Source organism: Alligator mississippiensis, chromosome 4 (genome assembly GCF_030867095.1).
Source record: "Alligator mississippiensis isolate rAllMis1 chromosome 4, rAllMis1, whole genome shotgun sequence".
NCBI lineage: Eukaryota > Metazoa > Chordata > Crocodylia > Alligatoridae > Alligator > Alligator mississippiensis.
In genome coordinates, this window is record NC_081827.1 from 116,193,679 (window position 1) to 116,219,838 (window position 26,160).

The 26,160-nt window shown below is 42.2% G+C and overlaps 1 protein-coding gene across 7 annotated transcripts in view; it reads left to right on the forward strand.

Moving 5' to 3' along the window:
• Positions 1–26,160, forward strand: part of WNK1 (WNK lysine deficient protein kinase 1) — a 145,720-nt gene that overhangs the window by 43,103 nt on the left and 76,457 nt on the right. For all 7 annotated transcript variants that reach the window (XM_059726505.1, XM_059726500.1, XM_059726498.1 and 4 more), the window contains exons 3-4: positions 7,636–7,856; positions 9,789–9,946. In XM_059726505.1, coding sequence (XP_059582488.1) covers positions 7,636–7,856; positions 9,789–9,946 — 379 coding nt within the window. The remainder of the gene's footprint in view (positions 1–7,635; positions 7,857–9,788; positions 9,947–26,160) is intronic.

Below are 26,160 nucleotides of genomic sequence, written 5' to 3' on the forward strand. Positions count from 1 at the left end.
AAGGGTCTCCTGATTTAATTTGGATTCAGAGATTTGGCTGCTGAATCTCTGCCAAATCAAATCAGCAACTGAAGCTTCACACAGCCCTAATATCTAGGGCCTTAGATAGGAAGGTGTTTTGTACAGTGCCTAGTATATTCCGGTCCTGATCCTTGACTGGGGACTTGTGGTGCCACCATTTTATTTTTGCACGCGCACACACGCACACGTGTGTGTGTATAAAATAATTTCTAGACACTTGCTTTACTTTCAGTAATGCCTTCATGTCCTCCATTTTTAGCTCTTCGTACTGCTTCAGTTGAAGAAGCTCTCCAAGTGAGCTCTATTCCTTTGTATTCTGTATGTAAAAAAATACATACAAGGAAGAGTACTCACTTGAAGAGCTTCTCACTTCAACTGAAGCAGTACGAAGAGCTAAAAATGGAGGACATGAAGGCATTACTGAAAGTAAGCAAGCATCTAGAATTCCACACTGTCATTTAGCAAAGTGAAATAGACTCAAGTGCAAGCTGAAGTTGGCCCAAGGAAATCAGGCCCAAGGAAATCAACCAGGAGAGCCCTCTAGTGGTGAGTAACACCCGGAGTGAATTGAATTGCACCGGAGTCCAGTACTTTGCAGCCTCCTGATGCATAGCCAAGAGCTGAAGTGTGGTCAATAAAGATCCAGTTATGGCTAGAAATACTTCAGTTAGTATTTCTGGGCAAGAGGCTGATAAGAAATTAATTTAAGTCTGATGGGCATTGCATTTTAACAAATAAATATGCAGCTGGTGGGAGCTGGAAATAAGTCCAGAAGCCAGACAGCTAAAATAGTTTGAGTTTTGTCTCAAAGATGAGCAGTGTTTAACTTAATCGGAGAGAATATAGCACACAAGGCATTGTTTGGTGCTTTTCGGACTGAAATCAAGTCCTAGGACTAGATAATTTGAGTCTTAAGTAATTTAGATGCTTGAATTTAAGCTAAAATGTAGTGGTATGAACAAGATTTCCATGCACCTGTAGATAAGTGCTTGCTGCTTTCAAAAGGAAGGGAAAACATAGAGACGTAGAGAAATGAAATATGCTGAAGGAACTCTGGGTATCCTTTTACATGAATGTTACCTAAGTCATTCCATTTGGCTCAAAACTACAGAAATTGCACATCAGATCACCTCCATATGACAATGTCCAGTACCAGATTCTTCAGAGGGTCATAATCTAAGAAACCCTGTAGCAAACCCTGTTTGGAAAACCTGTCTGCGGGAAGGTATTTTCCCTGTAACACTTTACACAGGTCATCTTGTGCTTTTGAACTATGAAGGTATATTTTAACTTCTATCACTAAGAATTATATGAAACTTAATTAGAAGTTCCAAAGGCTTCTGATTTGTATTTGAGACCACAGTTTATCTATCATGGATACAATATTTCCCTTTTATCTACTTGTTGCCTTGAAATGTCATTGAATATTCTTTTGTTCCTGAGGCATGTCTGACTGTCATTTTAATATCCTTCAGTATTTTGTGTACCTCTCCCAGGTCTCTCTAAATATACTGTATGCTTTCCTGGAATTAATAAACAGTGTTTTTTAGCATACCCAGAAATGTGAAAAATGTATGTACTAACTTCTAATGACTGGCTTTTAAAGTATAACAATTTAACCTGGAGTTCTCTGGCTTTTGAAGAACTGTTTGAAACTGCTTGAAAACCCTCGGATAAAATCCTGGTCTCACTATTGTATTTTCTAGGAGCAGAATTTTTTGGGTGAATTCTTTTATTGGACTAACTGTGTAATTGGGTTAGTTAGACAAGCTTTAAAATTCAAAGTATTCTTCTTCAGGTCTAGGGAAAGCAAGCACAGTGACTTTTTTTTTTTTTAATTGTATTTGAGAACAATTTATCCCTTGTCTAATGGAAAAACTTATTCAATCCTTATTTAATTCAAATACAGCCTTAAAGTCTTGAGACTTCATTGAATTAATTACTTAGTGATAATGATGCAAATTCATAGCTTCAGCAGCTTTTATTTAAGGAAACTTTTTTATAATTGTCTACTTGCCGGTTCTCCATCTAATCTTGCTCGTCCTTAGCTGTATTTTGCTAAACCTTTGTCTCTGAGGGAGGCTTAAAGATCTTACAGCTTTGTGCTGCCACCTATGGGTGTAGTGTTTTCAGTGCCTCCCACATATGAAACCCACTGTGGACCTTTTATTCTTCTTAATGCATTTCCTCTGAGTGTGGGAAAGTCTCCTCTTATTAGAGGAAGAGTATTCAGGTCCTCACAACTTTTCATACCAAGAAACTATCAAGTGGACAACAGCAATTTTTATATTGGAATCTTGTAGATCAGTGATTGTCAGCTGGGGGAACGCATACCCCTAGGAGTACTTAAAAAGGTCACGGGGAGTACAGAAGGGCTCCTGCTGCTGCACGCACCCTGGCAGAGGCCCAGAGGGCACATGCCCCCCAGATCTGTGCACTGGGTGGAGGCAGCTGCCACTGCGCCAAGCTTTGCGCACTAGTGCAGCTGCCGCAGGAGCTGTACAATGTCATGTGCATCCCGCTGCTGGGTGGGCAGGGGGCGCAGCACAGCCTGGTGGCGGCAGGCATATGGCGTTGCAACGCTGCCAGGGCAGCTGCAGTGGCACACGAAACCCAGTGCACAGCAGCAGCCGCCTCCACCCCACACAAAGATTGTGGAGGCACGTATTCCCCCGGGCCTCCACCATGGTGCATGCAGTGGCAGGAGCCCCTCTGTGCCTTTGGACAAGCTGCCTGGGCTCTGACTTTTGTCCCATGACCTGGCCCGGCTGGAGCCCCACTCTCACCCCAGCTCTTGCCTGTGCCCCACTCCCTCACTGCAGGGGCCTTGACCTGCCCCAAAGGCCTTGCCCCCTCCCCTACAGACTTACTTGCTGAGGGGTGGGACATGCATGCACATTGCGTGTGTTAAGCCCCCCCCCAAATAATTTTAATATAAAGGGGTACGTGAGCTAAAACTGAGACGGAAGGGGTACACTTGTTAAAAGGTTGAAAACCCCTGTTGTAGATCATATTTTGCTACTTCTATTAAGCACTCATTTTGCTAAGGAACCTGCCCACCTGAATCTTAACAGGTCTCAAAGTAACTTTTGGCAGCATTTAAAAGGCATAATGTAGTCAGACTTGTTGTTTTTTTTTGTTTTGCAAACAATATCCTATACATCTCTGAAATGGAATGGAAGTTTAATAGCAAACATCGCAAGTATTCATTAGTTCTACAGTCTTGTGCTTGTGCACAATAGAACGCAAAGACTCTGTTTACTGAGAGATGGAAAAATGCAAAAATGTAGAAAGCATAAGTAGAGTTTTTGGCTTTAAGGTACTACTGCCAGTAGAGGACGCTTTCTTAACATGACTTGGAGCAAATACCTTCCTGAGCTGTACACTGGAGGTGTTGCAGCATTTGTTCTCTCTTCTTCAAAGAAAGCTACAATAATCAGTCTTTACCATTTCAAGGCATATTACAAAAATTGTTTTAAAAAATAGTAATTCTGTGCTTTCTTTATTAGTTTGGGGTAGTTTTACTACTTGGGAGAGAGTAAACTCCATTTCTGCTAAGATTCACATTGAGACGCATACAGTTGAACAATGAATGGGGAAAATCCCATAGTACATATTCAGTTTTACTGAAAAAAATAATTTGCCTTAACCACAATTTCATTCTTTTGCTAGGTTTTTTAGTTAGGTTTTTGTGTGTGCATGTGTTTTGCTGCTCTATGCCATGAAAAGATCAATTATAGATTTTTGTGCTAGTTTTTAACTTGAAGGGTCTTGTGGTACCTTTCAAGGTGTGTGTGTGTGTGTGCGCGTGCGCGCGCGCGCATGTGCAGGGGGGAGCAGGAGCTAACTCTATAATATTGGCTCTCAAAACTTAACTGAAGGAGAAGGATCCTCAATCTTTTTCAAATGACCTCTCTCCAAGATGTTGTCAATACTCATTTCTAAATAGCTAGTCAATTTTTTTCCCCCTTTCTTTAGCCATTCAACTTTCACTCCATTAATATTTCACTACCACTAATGATTATTAGAGTGGAATTGAATTGCTAATTTTAAAACATGAGCAAGGTTAGGGGAAGGGGATGAGAGGACTTTTAGGTCCTTTTTATACATAAGAGGATCAAGCCAATTCTCCTCCTCCTCCTCCTCCTCCTCCCCTCCCCCCCCCCCCAAAAAAAAAAAAAAAAAAGAATTCAGTGTAAGGATGCCTTGGATATGCATAGTTTGGAAATCTGACTTCCTATTCTGATTGTGCTGCATTTACGGTTGGCTAAGACTACATCACTTACTGTCAGGGTAGCAGCTTTCTGCTTCATGGTTATTTTTGAGAGAGTTTATAGTTGCTAGTTCTGCTTTGCAATGGGATGTTTAGAATAACTTGCTATTGGGTTCCTTTTTAAATGTTAGTGTGAGCTTTAAGAGTGACAAGTGACTACTAACTTTTGACATTGTTTTGGAAAAATTATAGCACTGCCACAGGGATTCAGGATGATGGTCTGGGCCCAGGTCCTTAAGGAGTGAAGAGCTGGCAGTATACCAGCATGTTTGAGAACCAAGAATGTAATTAGAGATTCCAAATGCAGAACTCAAGTGCCTCTACCATGTGACCCTTGAAACGGGCATGAGAGATGAAAGTGTGTTGTGTCAGTAGCAAATTTCATGAAGCCAAAAAATGAGTGGTAGCTGACATGACCCGGAGCCTTTTTTTGTTCCATCTCCTTCCTGGACTTGCTTTCACTCGCTTTGTCCTTATTTTGCTTCAGGATTTTGCTCCCTTGCTGTAACTGGCTCCTGATTTTATTTTTGCAGAATTGTTTTGACCACAAGATTATTGCTAGCAGCCTAACTTTTTTTTTTTAAAGACCTTACTATGATTTTCTAGTTCAAAGAAATGGGGGATTTAATGTCTGAGCTTATGCTGGGCACTGGCCCAGATAATTTTGTAAAGTCTGGCTCTTCACAAAGTGGATAGGCAGAAACCACAATTTACATATCATTTGTATGAGATGGTACTCTCCACCCAGGGTAGGAGTAATACATAATACTAATACTCTAAGCTGGTTACAGGGTTTGACGCCTCTCCTGTAGGTTCTATGCAACCTTCCTCCATATGTGTAAAGCACATCTCAATATTGCTTTATCCAATATACACTCTTAACAGCATGTTGATTTAACAAAAGTTAAACCAAGATCCTACGCTCCCATCCTGGAGAGAGGATGGGAGACCAAGCAAATACATAACAAAGGTTAGGTGATGCTTATTGTGCTACTAGAAAGTAGAGATGCACCAATTTTATATCAGTTGCATATTGGATCAGCACTGGTAACAGGAAAACTTAACGTTTATAGGCAATTGGTGTTTTTTGCCCAATTAACATCACCAATAAATGCTGTGTGCATGTGCGCAGCTGCAGCATGCACGTGGCCAGGAACGCAGCCTGGCAGCTTGGAGAGCAGTGTCCTGCTGGTAAGTCTGTTGGTAGGGGAGGGATGTGGGGGAGCTTAGGGCTCCAGAGGGAAAGGCAGCAGAGCAGAGTGCCCAGAGCATGAGTGGTGCTAAGGGGGGATTTGGGAGGTATATAGCCACCCCAAAATTCCCTGTAGTCACTACTTCCAGCGCTGCCATTGCTCACCCTGCCCCTGCCTGCTCTGAGCGCAGCCCCAGCTCGGCCTTCTCCACTAGGAAGAGGCTGGTGCAGCCCCTGGACCTGAGTCTGCAGCAGGTCGTCTGCCCTCACCCTTCACACATCTGGGGCGGGGGGGGGGGGGCACATGCCCCTGGTGCTCCCCCAAGGTTGTGTGTGCAGTGGCAGGGAGCTGCCCCTCCCCTCATGCCCCCTGGATGAGCTGCCCATGGCTCTGTCCTGCTCCCAGCTCTGAGGTCCTATTCATTGCCCTGGCTGGGCAGCCTCTGCCCCTGCCCCACTCCCCTCCCTCACTTTGGGGGCCTCAATCTGTCCCTTCCTTCTGTACCCCATTCCCAGAAGAATCTCTGTTCACTAGAGTAGAAGTGGGCACTGTGCTAGTACCCTTAGTTGTGTCAGTGAATCTTGTATCTTGGACTTTTTTTTTTTTTTTTGACCATAAATTTCAAATGGCAATGAGGCGGAAAGAGAATTATTCACATCAGGCTTGCTGATTCAGCTTGTGATGTGTGGTGTTGGTTTACCTGGATCTTCTACACACATGCTTTTGTAGGGATAGAGGCCTCTTACCTTTCCATCTTCCACACTTGGTATAAAGAGTGAGTTCAAGTAATCGAACCCTGGCTTGCAGTTATCAAGTGATCATTGAGAGGTTCTGTATGCTTTAAAAACTTTAATGATTCAAATAGAGATAAGCTTGAATTAAACCTTGCATCCCTGGTTGAGCTGCTTGGATGAATTTTGAGTATTGGAGTGGTTGTTATTTTGGCTTTGTAGCTGTTGTCATTGCACTATGCCACAATACTCTTTTCAGAATAATTTATATTTTCTAACTTTTTTCTTTGCTTACATGAAAAGACATTATATATAAGATTAAGCACTGAAGGAGATTATATTCTTTAAGATGAAAGATGACTGTTAAATGAGAATGTAGGACATTATGGAAGATGACAGGTTTTGAATCGGTAATTGTAGAGGAAGTGTTTTAGAATTAGGAACAAAATTTGTAACAGCAAGTCTCACTTTCAGGTCTGCATAAAGCTATATTTTAATGAATTGCTGAGAACTGTGAAGTTGGTATTCCATTTCTTCCCATAACTAATGAACAGTTTATCCTAGGTAACAGTAGATGCATATGCCAACCTGGCTTTCAGGACTATTAAGATGCCTTGGGGCCAGCTTGTTTTAAAGCCATATCCAAGCTTGTACTATATAGGCAGATTAAGCACAACATGATGTGGAGACTTTAATTTTGTTTTAATCGGTATTTTTTTTTCACTTTTTTTTTTTTTTAAAAGAACTGCAGGCAGTTGATTAGCCTGGTGTTGGCCAGCAAGACCAGAGCAGGACAGTAGTCCAAAAACAGCATGGAACTTTGAGTCATACTTATCACAGTCTACTCTTTTTTTTTTTTTTTTTTTCTATGAAGAGGGCTTGAGAGAGTCACTTTCTTTTGATTTGTGCATATTTAAAAAATCACTGTTTATTCTCATGGTGTACTTAGAGCTGTGACATTGCCACCACTTTCCCCTCTGGAGACTGATACTCTGTAGTGGAACAGAAACTTGGAGTGGGACTTGCTCTCTTGAATGTAATAAACGGGCCGTAAAGAAATGGTAGTCAATTAGTATTACAGGTTTGATTGTCTATACCAGAGCTGGTCGGCCTGCGGCTTGGGTGTCACAAGTGGTATGTGTAGCTCCTATGTGTGGCACACGTAGATCAGAGAAGGGACTGGCAGCATGGTAACAGGGCAGAGGAGAGCATCAGATCAGGCAGGAAGCAGAAAACAAAGCAGAAAATTTGGGGAGGGGAAGGGAATCAGTGGCACTCAGAGGGTTAGGGGCTAATTTGTAGTACACCTGCCAGAAAAGTTGATCCACACTAGTCTATACATATTATTTAGTTGGCAAAGCTTAATGACTTCTGAAATGTCCATGATCTTATTTTGCAACTTTTTTCCCCCCCTCAGGTATTTGAAAAGGTTTAAAGTGATGAAAATTAAAGTACTAAGAAGCTGGTGCCGTCAGATACTAAAGGGCTTGCAGTTCCTGCACACTCGCACACCCCCTATTATCCACAGAGACCTAAAATGTGACAACATCTTCATCACTGGCCCCACTGGATCAGTCAAGATAGGAGACCTGGGTCTGGCAACCTTGAAACGAGCTTCCTTTGCCAAGAGTGTAATAGGTAAGCTTTTATTGTTTTGTAGGCTGGCAAGCCCAGTCAATCTACTTGGAAACTTGACCCTTCTAGTAAAATAAAGTACACTTCATATATGTTGTCTGAGCCCCAAAAGTGCAGGTCTTGCTCTTGTATTATGGGCCTTGTTTTGCAGGCTTAATGGTTTTATAGGATTATGTTTGCTTCTAATATGGATATAATCTTTGGTATATTTGATTTATTACCTTGCCCCTGAGGTTTTGGTTGAACTCTGTTGATAAAACCACTTTATCAGCGTCATACTAGGGAGTAAAATGGAATTAAATTGGAAAATGAGTGGCCCATTTGTGTACTAGATGTATACAAAGGGTTTTGGTAACAAATTATCCTTTGTAACTATTGTACAGTGCTTCTGATTTTATAGTTTAGCACTTTTGGTCATGTATCAGAATCTGTTAGATTGTCACCTGTGACATTGTAAAGCTCCCTATTTCATTTATGAGCTAATTTGAGATTGGGACACATTTTAGATTATTTTAAAGGACTCGTTTTATCAGCTCTGTTCTAACAGTCTGAATACAGTGCAGACTAATCATGGAGCAAAGTGCTCTTTTTTTCGTTCAAGCTCAACACTACAATTTATTAACATACAGCAAGCTAGTATTGCTCAAGCCCTATACGTGTTTTCTCAAAGTTTCATTAGAGATACCCTCTTGCAAATTTCTTGCACATTGTCACTAAAAAATTTCCTGCTTCCTAACCAGGTTAAAAACAATTATAGAAGTTGAAAGTATGCAATGGAAATATATTTTATATTTCCTTAAACACATCCTTTTCCAGACTTCTAATCTGAAAATCATCCTAGTGTACTTACTCATAATTATAACCAGTTCACCAAATACTAACTTTTGGATTCTGAGGGAAGAGGAAGGAGCAGTGTGGTTAGGCTGATTTGATCTGTAAATTGGCTTAAATCTGGCTTGTTTGCAGGAAATAACTCTTTTCAAGTAAAAGAATCTTGCACCTATAGCTTGAAAGAAACCTGATCGTACACTGCAGTTCCTTCATTCAGAGGGGCTGTTGTGATTGAGGCTTCAGGGGCAATGCATCTTCTGCAAACTATTTAAATGGGACTTGTTAAATCTCACGCTCTGTCTGTAACTCAATCTCTCTGTATTTCTAAGTATTTTTTTGCCTGTAGGATATCCCTCACTATTTCCTGTATCTGCAGTAGGCCTTTAAATATACTGCAGGTGAGAAGGTAAGTATGTGAAGAAAAGGGCTCTGGTGAGTGGCCTTCGCAGAAAATTATATTTATTCATTCCTTACAAAGCTTTTTATCTGTAGTAACTGGGTTTTTCATTGCAAGGCCTTTTCTGAATAGCTGCACTTCAGAAACAAACAAAAACCAACCTAACCTGTATGAAGTCTTATAGGTCAGAGACTAGCTATGGGCTCTTACCAGTACTACTTCTTTGCAGCAGAGGGCAGTTGGAGGGCAGTTGGCACTTCAATATGCCTCCTTTCTAACAGGGAGGAAAGGTAAGTGTCTAACTCTCTCTCCCGAGTACTAGGTTTGCAGCCTAAGGCTAGTCTTAAGTTTTGTTTTGGTTTTTTTTTTTTTTTTTTTCTTCAGTTGTTTCAACTAGATCTTTATCTCCTCAGCCAATTCTTTTAACTGAATTTTTCTGTTTTTGGCCCCTACATTTAGCAGTTTTTGCAAAGCGGCAAAAACATACTGCCACTCACCCTGTTTTCTCCTTATAAAGGCCTTGCAATGGGAGACTCGTGGGGCATATTGATGCAACAGACTGACTAAGGGTTTCCTTCCTCTTCTTTTTGCCTCCACTTTCTCTTCTCTCACAGGTCTGCCCATCCACTGCCTTCTGCGGTGAGTAACGCCAGCAGCCTCTACTCGCTTTGAGACATTTAGAGTCTGAATCGTTCTTTTAATTTAAGGTACCCCAGAGTTCATGGCTCCCGAGATGTATGAGGAGAAATACGATGAATCCGTTGATGTATATGCTTTTGGAATGTGTATGCTAGAGATGGCCACGTCTGAATATCCTTATTCTGAGTGCCAAAATGCTGCGCAGATCTACCGTCGAGTGACCAGTGTAAGTCTTCCCATACCCCCCTCTGCTGATTCTAAAGCTGTGCCACAGTTAACAGAGGATTACAAACTGGACAGCATCATACCGTGCAAACATGGGGGGGGGGGGGGAAGCAAGCTGACTCTTTTGATGGGAATATGAAAGTCCAATTTAAGAGAATTTTAGAAGTGCATAAACAGTGCTCAAAGGAAAATTGCCAATGGGATGTAATGCACTATTAAAAGTAAGATCTTTTAAAGCTCATCTTTGATGCAATACCTCGTTACCTGGTTTTGCCAGAATACAATACAAAGTAATATTCAAAGATTTAAGGATATTTTCTGAAACAATAGAAATATGTTTTGGTCTTTGAAAGTTAATTTGATGCTCTTCTCTGAAATGAATGAACTTGGGGTACAGATGCTAGAAACTTCATGGTTTCACTGCCATTCCAGACTATAAATATTTATGGAGTCATTGTAAGTTAATAGTTTACTGCTTCCTATTTTGCTTTTGGCTACTGTGCTGTCAGGTGCACTTTCCATAGTTGTTGAGTGTAAATACCTTAGATAACAGCAGCTAAGTAGGTTACTGAATGCAAGGTAGAGCAAAATGGAGTGTTTAAAAAGGTGGTGGTATCCTGACCAGACATGGGTGGGTAGAGGGTTTGAATTTCTCTATTATTCAGAAGGGGTGTGAACAGGCTAAAAAAACTGAGTCTTGGCATAAAAACAGGGTTTTAATGTTGAATAGTTTTTGTTGGGCTTCTAAATACATCATGAGGGGACCAAAGTTGATCATAAAGATGAGAACACTTCTGCCTTGCAGTGGGTTGTATAGATGTCCTCTGAGTGCTCAGAGATGAGATATGAGGTGGAGGCAATATAAAGAAATACAGCTTTTCACATTGCCCATTGTTCTTGATGGGTATCTCTGGAAAAGATATTCGTTTAAAAAAAAAAAACCAAAAACCAAGGTTTTCTACTTGCATATTATACCAACACAGACCTTCCTTCATCTCCAGGTGGAAGTCCAAAAAGTGCCCAATGCATTCTCTCTCTAACCTTTTTATTTGCACTAGCTTTTGATATGTTGATAGCTTAAGTAGCAGTGATGTAGGCAGCTTTAGGAAATACATTAGAACTTAAATCACTTGCAGGGTTTGTTCTGCAGCAGGCAGCTGTATAGGACAGTTGAGAAGCTCCAACTTGGTGGAAAAAGCAGCAACCATAGAATTAAAAGCCCCATTTGAACAGCTGCATAGATGTGTTCTCGACTCAGCAACTGACCATGAATTAAGTGGGTTGCAGATGATAAGCATATGACTTTTATTGGTGAACCTGAATCCTAGTCTGTAGCTCCTGATACTTGAATCTACAGGGAAGATAGTGAGAAGACTGACTGAAATAGAGGGAGAAAATAACTTTTCCTGTAGGCTTCATGGAAGTGGTGAACATGAGGGATTTGAATACTAGAAGGGGGATGGTTTGAACCAGACTTAGGATTCCTTTTAAGGGGAGCCTGGAGAGGCACAAAAGCATAGTTAGGAGGAAATAGAATATTTAGGTTGGAATTGTCAGCATAAGGGAAAAATTCTTGCTCGTCAGGAATACAAGTGCTGTTCTTATTTAATCTGTCTTGCGCTTATGGGCAAGGTAAATCCTGGATCATCCCAATTCTTCAGTTTTTTTCAAGGGCTTTTGCCCTTTCTTCTCTCATTTTTGATTTCTGCTTTGTATGTGGTTAACCATGGCTGATGGTGATCTCCATCAGAAAAAGCAAAATCAAGTGGAGGAGGACCTCCACAGCTTCAGTCTTGGGCCTTTTGAAGTAGTCTTCTGCTTTAATTATGAAGCCTCTGCAGCTTTAGACTGCATTAATTGGTTTTAAGACCTGTGGGTAAGTTTGTCTCAAGGGGAAGAAACAAGAAGGGCAGAAACTCTTCTAAAATAATAAACCAAGGCAGTAGCTGATGCTGTGACTAGCTGTGCCAGCTTACTCAGCTGATGTGAAGAGGGTAAACAGTTGGGCATAGTGGGGTAGGAAAAATTTTCATCAGGACTCTGATTTGAAAGAAATGGAACTCTAGAGCTTCTACTAGTTACATGATCTGCTTTTCCCTGTCCTGTGAAATGCTTGAATAGTTTGAATTTCTTATTGTAAATTTAGCAAAAAGCTAGTATTTAGAGAAGTGAGGAGTTACCTGAGAGAGATTCACAGATACTTTCTCCCTCCAGTTTTTGTGATCAACTTCCTATTATCTCTTGCATACTGGAGTGAAATGTCCAACACTGAATTAGACTCTCTTAGAAAATAAGGAATACTTACTGAAGTATGTTGGTTGCAGAATTCTATGTTAATCCTTTTCTCAGTGCAGCATACTAACAGCCACTTCCTTTTGAGAGGATTTTGTTTAAAAGTATCCCATAACAAATACAAATGATCTCTACTAAACCCGGTTTTGAATTCATGATTTCTCCTGAACTTGCGTAGCTGCTCAGTCCTTGGGCTGCTAGTCTGTAAGAGTTTCCTGGGGACAACATAACAGCAAAATTTGTTCTTGTTTTTAATGTGTATTTTTTTTCCCTTTTCAGAATCATAGAAAATTAGGGTTGGAAGGGACCTCAGGAGGTCATCTAGTCTAACCCCCTGCTCGAAGTGGGACCATCCCCAACTAGATCACTCCAGCCAGGGCTTTGTCAAGCTGGGCCTTAAAAACCTCCAAGGATGGAGATTCCACCACCTCTCTAGCAAACTTGTTCCAGTGCTTCATTACCCTCCTAGTGAGAGAATTTTTTTCCTAATATTCAACCTAAACTTCCCTTGTTGCAACTTGAGACCATTGTTCCTTTTTCTATCATCCATCACCACCTGAGAACAGTCTGGATCTATCCTCTTTGGAACCACCCTTCATGTAGCTGAAGGTTGCTATCAAATCCTCCCTTAGTCTTCTCTTCTCCAAACTAGATGAGCCCAGTTCCCTCAGCCTCTCAAGTTATGTGCCTCAGCCCCCTAATTTAGTTACGTTTTTGTTGCTCCCTCTGGGTTCTCTCCAACTTGTCCACATCCTTTTTATAGTGGGGAGGGGGGAGGAACTGGACACAGTACTCCAGATGTGGCCTCACCCATGCAGAATAATTACTTCCCTTTAATCTGTTGGCAGTGCTCCTGCTAATGCATCCCAGTATGCTGTTAGCCTGCTTGGCAACAAGGGCACACTGTTGGCTTATAGCCATCTTACTGTCCACTGTCACCCCCAGGTCCTTTTCTGCAGAGTTGCTGCTTAGCCAGTGGGCCTTCAGCCTGTACTGGTGGATGGGATTGTTCCTTCCTAAGTATGGGTGCACCAAACATTTTTCTTGGTTGATACTGATAGCCAATTATTAACCAGCCATATTGGCCAATACTGATCTGATAACTGACTTGCAGGAATGCAGCTGGGCAGCATGGAAAGCGGCTCCCTGCAAGTAAGTCTGTGGAGGGGATGTGGCGTGGGGGAGGGGGGAACAGATTGAGGCCCCCATGGTGAGGGAGGGAGTGGGGCTGGTGGTGCTGCCCAGCCAAGGCAGCGCATGGGACCCAGGGCCAGGGCAGGGAGCAGGATGTCCTGGCACTTAAGAATGACAGCAGAGGCACTTGAACTAAAGCTCCTCAAATGACACTATTCTAAAGTACAGGGATGCTTTTAACCAGAGCAGAGCTGAGCAGGGTGAGGGCAGATGTGGGCTGCCTGCTGTCGCGTGTGCAAATGCCCCCGCTGTTGTCGGGTGGGCAGAGGATGCGTGGCCGGCATGGGACTCCCAGGGCAAAGGCAGCAGAGCCCCAAGCCCACTGGGAGCAGCCCACATCCACCCCATGCACAAATCTGGGGAGCACATGGCCCCCAATGCCTCCCCTGGGGGGGTGCATGCAATGGCAGGGAGCTGCTACTTCACACTGTCTGGACAAGCTGCCCATAGCTCCATCCCTCTCCACTCACTAGCCCCAGGTTCCATTCACTGTCCTGGCTGGGCAGCAGCCTCAGCCCCTGCCCCATTCCCTTCCTCATCGTGGAAGCCTTGATCTGCCCTCCCACGTGTCCCCTGCCCCAACCCTTCTGCTCCAGAGACTTACCTGCAGGGAGCTGCTCTCCATGCTGGTGTGGTTGCACACATGCATGCCGCGTCCGAGGGCCCTGGCCAGAAGCCATAATTAATTATATTTATCGGTGAACATTATTGGCTACACTGGCCAAAAATAGCTGATGGTCGATAATGTAAGTTTCCCTTTCATCGGTGCTGATCTGATATGCAACCGATATATTTATGCACCTCTAGTTCTAAATTCAGGACTTTGCACTTGTCCTTGTTGAACCTTATGCAATTCTTTTGGCCCAGTCTTCCAATTTGTCTAGGTCACTCTGAATCCTAGCCCTACCCTCCAGCATATTTACTTCACCCCCCCCAGCTTGGTGTCATCTGCAGACTTGCCAAGGGTGCACACTATGCCATCTTCCAGGTTGTTGCTGATGATATTGAACAAAACTGGCCCCAGGATCAACCCCTGGGGCTCTCATTTGATACCAGCTGCCAACTAGACAGTGAGCTGTTGATTACCACTCACTGAGCCTGACTATCCAGCCAGCTTTCTATCCACCTTGCAGTCCATTCATCCAACCCATACTTCCTCAGCTTGCTTGCAAGAATGCTGTGGGAGATGGTATCAAAAGCCTTGCTAAAGTCAAGGTATATCGCATCCACTGCTTTCTCTGCATCCACAGAGCCTGTTTTCTCATCGTAGGCAATCAGGTGGGTCAGGCATTACTTGCTTTTGGTGAATCCATGCTGATTGTTCTTAATCTCCTTCTTCTCCTCCAAGTGCTTAAAAATGGATTCCTTGAGGACCTGCTTCATGATTTTTCCAGGGGCTGAGGTGAGGCTGACCCATCTGTAGTTCGCTTTCTTCCCTTTCTTAAAGATGGGCACTATATTTGCCCTTTTCCAACTGTCCTGAACCTCAGACCCATTTAAAGGAAACCTCACTCCTCTTCAGATGTGTCTAGTAGCTTGATTACCTGGCTTACTGCCAAGTGTATCTGGAAGGCTAATTGAGCTCTTGCCTCCCCACACGCAAGTACAGGAAAGGCTAATTTGCCCCTTCATGGAGCCTGTCCAGACAGTTACCTGAACTGTTTCACATAGGGAATGTAATTCAGGGAAAAGAGACCACCTTAAATTCCTTCAGCATGTGGAAAATGTATCCACTTGCATCTGACACTATTGTAGTAGATGTACTAAAAAAAATGGGCTAGCAGCCCTCTTAAAGAATCCCTCCCCCCCCCCCCTTTTTGGTTCTTTAATAAACAATTGTGTATCATTTAGGCTTTATATTGCTGTAACTACAAATGCTGGTTATATTTTATCCAGGAGTTGTTTCCATGGATTTATTCTTCAGTATAGTCCCAAAAAGGGATTTTTTTTTTTTTTTGTAGACTTGACCATAAAACTTCACTACCAAGACTTGTCTATGGACACACAAACCTTGGTTGGAAGCCTAGATGCTTTGTATTGGTTTACTATGAATTTGCCACCTTCTGTGGGGTGATGACTCATTGTAATCATAATGAAGGTGAATCCGATATGCAGACCTGCTAGTGCTTGTCCACTTGATATACTCCTCTGCACATAAAGACCTTCCTTGGCATGGCAAGTTTCCCCAAGTTTTAGACATGGCATAATGCTATTTGGAGGAGTTTTAGTACCTACGATCTTTGGTCAAGACAGTGCTGCTCCACTGGGAAATCTGTTATGGTTTGTATGCAAAGGAAGGAGGGGAGGAGGCTTTTGTGTGGTGGTGGTTTTGCCCATTTCCACATAAGCAGGGAACTTTCCCCACCTTTATGTTGGAACTCTGGCTCATGATCTGAAGTATCCTAGAAAATACTTTTTAGTTGAAACTTATTCTGTAGCCTAATTTAGCAACTTCTTCAGGGTCTAAGCGTTTTCTGCTGAAATTTTTTTTTAAGGCCTTTCTGCAGGGTTGCAGAAATCTCGATTGGTTCCACACTTCGAAAGTGACTGTTTTGTGGTCTTTCATTTTGTAACTTTAGCTTTATTCAAGCCTAGTTCTTCATTTGACATATGTGGATGTGTGTACACATGCACACCTGGTGCACTTGAGCCAGAAATTTTAGCCACCAGGTGTTAGTGTGGAGCATGCTGATATGTAGTTGGCATTGTAATATACTTGTAAAGAGTTTTCAAATATTTGATTAGTAGTTTAAGTGAAGTACCCCATAGATTTTAAAACAATGTGTAAAAGTCTCCAGGGTTTAAGCCTGGTGGCTTATGTATGCAAATAATGGACATTCTTCCTGCTTGTTCTGCCTTGGGGAAGGGCATCTAACAGTCATGTGACCTATCTGTAAGGTGTTTTGAAGTTTGTTTCATGATGCAGGTGGGGTATGACCCTGAGATGCTTTACCTGAAGGAGCATCTGATGGAGCAAGCTATGTGATCTTCCTTTGTTCACATGGTTCTGTCCTGGAGAGTCCTCTTAATAGAAAACCCTTTTCAGTCCTGCTTCTGGAGAAATTGCACAGATGAGACTAACTAACAAGGTAGACATGTCTGACTTAAAGTGTGTATGGAGTGGGGAAGGGGGCGATGGACTCTGAAGAAGGGTCCAAGAAGCCTGCCTCATGCCTTCAGATCTTACAAGCATAAATAATTTTCACTTGGTTTAGGATTGCTTTACAGAAGAAACCATCTGGGGTGGTGTTTGCTGTGATTAAAATAATGGTCACTGTTTTGAGTCCAGCACCATCTCCATTCTCTTGGATATAATTTACTATTGTTCTACCTTCAATAGTATTGTTGAGTTCTTTAACTTCTTCTGCTTCTACATCCTTACACTACATTCCTCCTATCACAGAAGACTTCCAAACTATTTCAGTCCTTCTGATATTGCAGGTAATCTTGGTGACAACTGCTTTTGTCTTTGCCTTTGCCCTTCCATACTAGCCTCTCGTGATTGGGTCAGCAACTGGTTACTGGTATCTACTGGTGGAAAAACTTCATAAGGATTGTAACTTGAGAAGTAGTTTACATTTATAGTTATTGCTTAACTATCGTCATCTACAATGACACTAGCAGCAACTAGTAACTAATACTGCTTGCGGACTTTTTTTTTTTTTTTTTAAATAAAACTCCAGAAAACTACCCATCACTTTAAACTGTGCCCGTTCCTGTGCCAAGCCCAGTGCATGCCCAGTAGAGGCAGTACATTAGCTGGACCCCAGCTCAGCTGATGTCTGTATAGATTGGGTGCTGTAGTGGGTTCTTTTGGCCCTTTTATCTAATAGCTGATTTGAATTGGCTTTAGATAAAAAGTTCCAAAAAGTGCCTGGCTGAAGCACCTGATCTATGCAGATACTGCAGAGCTGGGTCAAAGTAATGCACTGCTGCTTCTGGTAAAGTGCATGGGGTTTTCTGTGTTTTTTAAATGTCTGCAAGCAGTCTCTATTCCTACGCAGTTGAACAGTTCTAAAACTGCAGTAATAAGACCTCCTTTTTGTTCTTCAGGATTTATTTCTCACTTTCATAAACTCTTTCTTACTTAAGATCCTCAATCTCCTTCAACTCTAATCTCCGCAGTCATAGATCCTGACACTGGCTTCAGGATGTGTACACTTAATTAAACCTGTGCACGTTTAATTAAACCTTTCTGTTAATGAGAATGATACAGACATTAACAATATGAACATGAGCCTTCAATGTGATGCTGCTGCTAGTAAAGCAAGCAAAACGCTGGCTTACATCCATAGATGCTTCTCAAGCAAATCCCAGGACTTTGTTCTCCCGTTGTACTTGGCTTTGGTGAGGCTGCAACTGGAGTACGGCGTCCAATTTTGGGCTCCACGATTCAAAAAGGATGTGGAGAAGCTTGAGAGAGCCCAGAGAAGAGCCGTGTACATGATCAGAGGTCAGGAAGACAGACCTTATGATGAGAGCCTGAGAGCCATGGGACTCTTCAGCCTGGAAAAACGCAGGCTCAGGGGTGATCTGATGGCCACCTATAAGTTTATCAGGGGTGTTCACCAGAATCTGGGGGAATGCTTGTTCACCAGAGCGCCCCAAGGAATGACTAAATCGAATGGTCACAAACTCCTCCAGGACTGTTTCAGGCTGGACATAAGGAAGCACTTCTTTACTGTCCAAGCCCCCAAGGTCTGGAATAGCCTGCCATTGGAGGTGGTTCAAGCACTACATTGAAAGTCTTCAAGAGAAATTTGGATGTTTATCTTGCTGGGGTCCTATGACCCCAGCTGACTTCCTGCCCCTGGGGCAGGGGGCTGGACTTAATCTTCCAAGGTCCCTTCTAGCCCTAATGTCTATGAAATCTATGAAATTAGTTACCTTGTTGACTGCTGAGCTTTTTGTAGTCTTTTTGGCTAAAACCTTGCTGTTGCTGTGCCCTGCCGTGCCCCCGCCGCCCAGAAACCCATGCCATATTCCAAGGGGATTTAATATCATATTCTAGGCCTGGCTGGTATGTCTCAGGCTTCAGAAGGAGAAATTGCCTGTTCCTCCATGTTCATTTTGTAGCATTAGTTCTGCTGAAGGTAAAGATATTTTTGTCTCGCATTGCTTCTGCATCTCCAGATGATATGGTGGGACCAGAATCTGCCTCCTCAGTCCCAGAGGACTTTCAGGTCTGTCAGGCTTAGTCTTATCCAGAGAGTAACTTTGGCATTAGGGGCTGCAGTAACAGGCGTGAGAGAACCAGTAACATCTTGTAGCCATTTTACAAATCCTTGTGTCAATTAACATAATGCTGCCTGCAAATGAAGCCGTATTTGCCAGGACACTTTGGCATAAGCAGGCATTTACTGCCAAGTTTCAGAAAGGCAGGTGATTAGGTGTTATGAAGTTGAAGCTCAAGGATTTGAAGCTCTCCCCCCCTCCTCCCCACCCTTCCACCTACCTTGTTAGTCTCCAGGGTTCCTTGTAGTAGCAGCCATGAATGAATATGCCAAGCAACTTCAGGCTATACCTAAAGCAGACAATAAAGATTAGAAAGAACTAGATCTGTTTGAATGCAGGTTGTGATCCGTGGCCTGCTTGCATATAAGAATATCAAATTATCTGGCTTTATTGTCCAGATAATTGTTGACTGGGATTCCATCTCTAAAATTTCCTGAAGATAAAATTAGCATTGCTGAAGATCCTCTTGCAGTAAGACTCCTATAATCTGCATCTGATTACTTTGGATGCTTACCTTCCATGCTGTAGTTGTGATCTTCATTGCTGCTGGCTGTGACAGGAATTTTCTGAGGAGGTTCAAAACCAAAGACTTACTATGTGAAGAACTAGGCCTTTTCTGACATGCATGAAGAATTCCAAAGCCATACCTTACTCTCTCGAAAACCAGTGCCAGAGGAGAGAAACTTGTATTGAGGATCTGATTTACTACAAATACTTCTATCTGTGTAAATAGGTAGACCCTAGTTGAGAGGCATGATAAGCCTACTGAGCACAGATGCACATCATTGACTGTTGTTTCCACACAGTGAGGATTGACCACTTGCTAAATAACTTTTGGTATGTGTATCTAAGTTGGGAATCTGTTTCCTAAGATTTCCAAAAGGTAGAGGGTAGGTTTTGTCTTTTACAGTACCTGGACATCCAGTTCTTCCAACAAATTGATTCTAAGCTTTGTGGTCAGAGATGATTCAGTTCCATTTCTTTCCTCAGCCTCATCTACCTTCCTTCCCCAGTTTAGTGTAGTTTTACAAGAAAAGTTCCTATTACATAAATCTGAGTATTATTAGTATTACTAGATCTGGGAGCTGTAGAGGAAGTTGGACCACAGTATGTGAGGGATAGTTGCTTATTTCTGTTCCTTCATCTGCAGTGAAAGAGATTAGTCTGAGACATCCTGGATTTAAAAAAAGGCTAAAATCTTATTATAGTCATAAGAAGTAGGGTAACTTTTATTCTTCCTTTTGTTCTCTTCTTTGGTATGCTTCCTTTTGAACTGTAGGATGTGTGTTTTATATAAAAGGGTTCACCTAAGGCCCTAGAAATCCTTAAGATTTACTGTGAGAATCCCAACAATCTTGGCTGAAAAGGTCTTAAAGGAATTGTGTTTTATTGATCTTTACCAAATCTATGGTGGGGAATGGCTGCCTATCTTTTGATCCTTGGGTGTCCAAGCCTTCCCTTTCTTGGGTCATAAGCTTGTCTAGGTCTGGTCAGAGATCAGGTTACAGACTTCACGTACATTTAGCTCACATTTTATGCAACCAGAGTTTTTAAAAGTGCTTTTTTTTAAAAAATAAAAACTCTGATAAAATAGTCATAGGAGCTGCTTTTGAGGAATCAAGGACTACTTCTTCTGTACTGCCAGACAGACTTGGAACAGTTCTGCAGAATGTAAACAGTAGAGCCAAGAGTGATTGTGGCTTTCAGGCTTGCCTTGCTAGAGATGCTATTGCAACTTAGTCAAGTACTGTACCTTTTCAAAAGGTGGGTAAACCCTGTGTGTGTGCCTGAAGGTCAATCTACACTTTCACTGATCTTGCTAATTTAAGATGTCCCAGTCAGTGGCTGAGGTGTTCATGTCATAAGTCTAAAGCATTGTGGCATGCTATACACATGAAAACATGCTGGAACTGCAGGAATGTGCTAAGCATGGAGCATATTTTCTCCTTAAGGAAAAGCCGTGTAGCATAGGTGCTGCCATGTATTGAACAGGCAGGCTGGGGCAAAATTCAGTCTGTACTATTGAGATGATAAATCTATAGAATCTTTGTATTCACATGGAAGGCATTTCATCTCCTAGGAGAGAAACTTGGTAGTGGAGTCCTTCAGCTGGTCCTCTTGTCTCAGCCATGAGTGGCAATTACAAGTAGTAGCAGCATTCATAAAACATTTTGCAGGTGAACATCATCTGTGGCCAATCTCTTCAACACCTTTCAGAACAACAACAGTCAAATATATTGCTTCAGAGTAAACTAAAGTACAGGTGGATTTTGTGATGGATGAATTTCTTTTCTTCATGGTCCAGAGACTTGTCATGTGTTTCCTGAATTCCCAGCATTATTGAAACACAAAGATGGTTGAGCCTTAAAGATATTCCTAGTGTTAACTCAACCAAGACAAGGCTTGTATGTTGATGTGAAGCCTGTCTACACAGATATGAGCTGCTTGCACTGTTATATGGCTTGCTGTCACAGAAGCAAGGCTATTTAGTTAATTTAAATCTCTATAAGTTAGTTCTTATAGCTTGGCTCATCGATTTCTGAATTCACTTGAGAGTCTAGATAGGATAAGCTTAAAATACACTTTATATATAACAGGATGAAATCTGACAGCAACTTGTTACTAAATTAAAGATTCTCAATCTGTGCCTAATCCAGCCATCCATCTCTGACTAAGCAGGTATTGCAACACCTTTTTGCTTCTGGTTTTAATTGTCTAGCCAGTAAGGATTCTACCACATAGCTCCCAGTAAATAAAGCACCATCTCTCTCAAGGGGCTCTTTAACCACCAATTTTCAGACATGGGTCACCCATAGGATTTAAGCTTCATCCTTTCTTAGCTTTTGTTTCTTGATCCTTGTGTACTGCCTTGTTTATCCACCTTTTTGGAGAAAATTACACTTTCATGACAGTAATACTAGCTAAAAAGAATTTCTGAAATACAGGCCATGATAGTCATTATATACATTTCATGAGGATAAGAGTTCTTTGAGGCTTTATCTTAGTCGTACCTAAAATCATTATACATATTAATCTGAATCAAATAGTACTTGCTATTGATTTTCCTAAACTACTGATGCCTAAAGATTAAGAGACTTTTATTCTTTTGATTGTTCTCAGTGCTGTTTGCCAGCAGTAGAGCAAGCCTATTCAAAGTTTAGTCAAAATGTATCTTTCTGCTTGAGAAATTTTAAATTCAAAGAGCCAGGATATTTCAGCTCAGGATGCCAAATGTTTTACAGTATATATAAACAGCGTTCTGCTACTCCCTTTGCTTGCAGATCTCCCGCTTTGAAAGCTTCTGCACATTTCACTACAGCACAAATTTAATTCAAACCATCAGTTGCAGGTAGAAAGAACTGAGGAAGGTGTTGCAGCCATTCCATTTTGTGCCAGGATGGTGTGTCAAGCACGTAGTCTCCCTCCGAACATTAAAGGGAATAGATTCTTCCCTCTGCCTCCCCCCACTCCCCCATCCATTCCAAGGCTTACGAGCAGGCCTTGTGCAACTAGATAAACTTTATCCATGATGTTTCTGGTAGTCACTAGGAGCCTTACAAGTCCACCAGATCTCTCACAAGTGTCAGTTAAAAAAACATCTAGCTGAGCAGTGGGCAGCAACTTGGCTGAAGAGGCAAAATGTCTGGACAAGCATTGCAGGGGTTTAGGCTGTAGCCGTGTTGGTCTAAGGATATAGGCAGACAAGGTTCCTTGGGTGAATTTGATATCTTTTATTAGATCAACCCAAATGGTTGGAGAATAGTTATTAAGCAAGCTTTCGGGTTCAAAAACCCTTCGTCAGGCTAAGGACGCTGCAGCAGTTGCTGCGTGCTCTTCCTGGGTGGAATGAAAAGTAAAGAAGCCAGGGGCTGGGCTGGGCTGGGGAGTCAGTTGCCAGGCAGATTGTAATGTATCAAAAATCCAATGTCTGTGTTTAGTCCCTGATCTCTAGTATCCAGCAGGTTGATGAAATGGAGCTCATAGGCTCGTCTCTGGGATGTGTTGTGTAAATTTCCCTTGAGGATCAGGACTGAGAGATTGGAGAGAGAAAGTGGCCCTCCTGTGAGAAATATGCCCCCACCGGTAATTGGGTGTTTCTGTCTTTGATGGATTTCCGGTGTGCGTTCATTCTGGTGCGCAGTTGTTGTCTGGTCTCTCCTACATATCTTCTATCAGGGCATTTGGTACATTGGATGAGGTATACTACATTCCTGGAGGTGCAGCTGTAAGATCCTGGGATGCTGATGGCTCTGTTGTGGGGTGTAGTAATAGTGGAGATGGTGGAGATGTGGGGGCAGGTTTTGCATTTCTTGTCCTGGCACGGTCTGGATCCTTTTGGTGTGTTCTGGGGCTGAGGAAGTTTGCTTCTTGTCATTTCGGTGGAAATGATTTGATGGTATTGTTGAGTTTTTTGGTGAAAAGGGGAGTAGAACAATGAAATAATCAGCAACACGCGCCACCACAACAACCTCTCTCCACCAGAGAAAAAGGCCATAGAATCTCTAAGATCTAACCACCAAATAGTAATAAAACCAGCAGATAAAGGAGGAGCCATAGTCATCCTAAACCGTGAGGATTACATAAAGGAAGCCAACAGACAGCTCTCTGACACCACCTACTACAAAGAACTACAAGAAGATCCTACTCCCCTTTTCACCAAAAAACTCAACAATACCATCAAATCACTTCCACCGAGATTACAAGAAAAACTACAGACCTTGATCCCCCCACTACCTAACCCAGGGACTTTTTACATGCTCCCTAAAATCCACAAACAAGGGAACCCTGGCAGACCTATCATATCCAACCATGGGACCCTAACTGAAGAAATATCAGGTTTTTGCTGAATCCGTCCTAAAACCGCTTGTCACCCACAGAGCAAGTTTTGTCCAAGACACCACAGACTTGCTACGGAAACTTAAAAACATAGACCACCTGCCCAGCAACACACTCCTAGCCACCATGGACATTACCATGTAAGCATAATCTCAGACCAGGAGTCAGCATTGCTTTTGAGCAGAGCGCCAAACACACAAATCGAGGTTATTGGTGTAAGATGTTGGCATGCCAGGGGTGAATGGTGGGGGAGTCGCAAGGGGTCTAATCCTGGGGGCAGTGCAGCCCTGGCCCCTTCCCTGCTGTCTGTCCCAAGGTGCGTGTGCCAAGCAAAATGCCTTCGAGTGTTACACTTCAGCACCTGTTCTGGGGTTGCTTACCCCTGTCATAGACAAATCCAGGAGCTCTTCAGAAGTTTGGAATAACCCTGCAAAAGTAAAAAGATCAGGCAAAATAACCTGGAAATAAAAATGAACTCCACAAATTGCATCTTAATATTTTCCCCCATCCCCCTAAAAAAAGCTTTAGATGTGTTGTATGCAACTAGCTTGGGCACCAAATGACCTACCTGTATGCTGTTCCTAGAGTAATAATATCAAACACAATTTTTTTTTTCTTACGTTTTTTCTACCATTTTGTAATATCCGAATTCTCAGAGCATTACTAATAGTGGTAGCAAATTCCTTTGTCAGGTATGAAGGGAAACTTATAGTTGTTTAGTTTTGCAGTTGCTTGTTTAAGGGCTGCACTATTACTGGGCAGCACAGTGTAGGACTCGCGTTAAAATCGTATGCAGAGTCTGCTAAGCAGCCTTTGCTGTCACATGTCCATTTTGTCTGGTCTGGGTTTACTGTTAGCCGATGTCTTTATCTAGGCGGCTGTACCTGATTGTAAGGCTTTTGTAGCTCATAAAGGTCTCAAGACTGATTATGTAAGACTCAATTTATAGATAGCCCCTTGAAATGATCAGCCATTACTAACTTGGAATGAAATGCATCTAGTTTTAAAAATATTTTGTGGTCATATTCTAGGATTTGCTAATGAGTTTACGGATATGGAAGATCTAGTTTCTTCCATTACAGAGTTCAGCTGTTGACACGACAAGATGTTGGAAAGGGGCAGCATTGAAATGGGCCATTATTCCAGGTAATGAGGGGTGATATAGTTCCTTGACTTTTTATTAGCTGTTAAAGGAACTGGATCATTAGGTTAAAATATTAAAGTGTATCTCTTGTTTTGGACTTGGTAGCCTCCTCTGAATATAGCCTATACAAGTGAAATAAAGACTTTTTTCTGCTGCACTCTTGGTGTAAAACTTAAACAAGCTGGTTAATCAAGTCAGCCACCCAAACCATGTTAATTACTCAGTGCAACAGTATTGAGTTAAGCTATTAAGTGTTTTTGCACCTTTCTTAGTGTAAATAGACAACATTTGGACATTAGGCTAACAGCTTGTACCTGCTGACTGTAGACTGTCTTCAAAGCAGTTTTGAATGGTGACTTTTCTAGACAGCCAGCTGAGTGGAAGAAAAAAGTGACTGTCTCAGAGTATGGTATAGAGCAGATAACCATGCAACTATGTCGTCGTTTTGCTTTACTTCCTCTTTGGCAATACCTCACGGTTGAGGATGATTGTCTCCCATGATTGCCTTACCTGTGGGTCCAAACATGGCTGATAAGACTGATCTAGGATCACTAGACTCTGTTGCAACTCAGGGATGCGTTTCCCTGCAGGCTGGGTGGTTCTGGATTCTTGATTCTGTCTGCAACCAGCTGTTTCTACCATTCCCGCTTGTCTGTCTTGTGTTGTTGTCTTAAGGTTTCAAAGTACTGAGATCCTTGCAACAGACTCTTCTTCCATTTGGGGTGGTCCTGGTTGGTGGTCTCCGATGAATTCATGTTGATGTTGCATCTTTCAAGTTGGCCTTGAGGATGTCTTTGAAGTGCTTTCTCTGCTCTCCTCTTGAGCATATGCCTTGACTTAGATAAGAGAATAAACCTTGTTTTGGGAGTCTGGAGTAAGACATACAGGTGATGTGGTCAGCCCAGTAATGTTGATGTTGGATGATCATCCCCTCAGTGTTCATGGTGTTTGCTTGCAAAAGGATGCTAATATTGGTGTGTCTTCACACTGGATTCGAAGGATCTTCTGCAGGCAGCATTTATGGTACTTCTCCAATGACTTGGACAACATACAGGAGACACCTCATGTCTCAGCTCTGTACAGTAAGGTGGTTATCATGACTGCTTGGTAGACCATGAGTTTGGTTTCAGATCTGATGTTACAATCTTTGAGCACCCATTTTCTCAGTGTCTCAATGATGCACTTGTGCATTTGAGGAGATGTTGGATTCCTTTGTCAATGTCAGCCTTCTGTGAGAGATGGCATCTGAAGTACAGGAAGTACTCGGGTGTTATGGTGTCCATTATGCTATTGAATGTGTACTAAGGCTTCTGCAGGTACAAAAATAGATACTGTACCTCACTCAAAGATTTGACTGACTTGCAGTTACTAGCATGCTTGAGATGGTAAAAACTGATGCTTAAAGAAAGCAGCCTGATATGCAGTTAAAGCAATAACTCCAGTTCTTGTGCTCTTGGGTCAGCTCCTCATATTGCTTTGAATGAGTAAAGAAGATGAAGATCTGACAAAGGTGT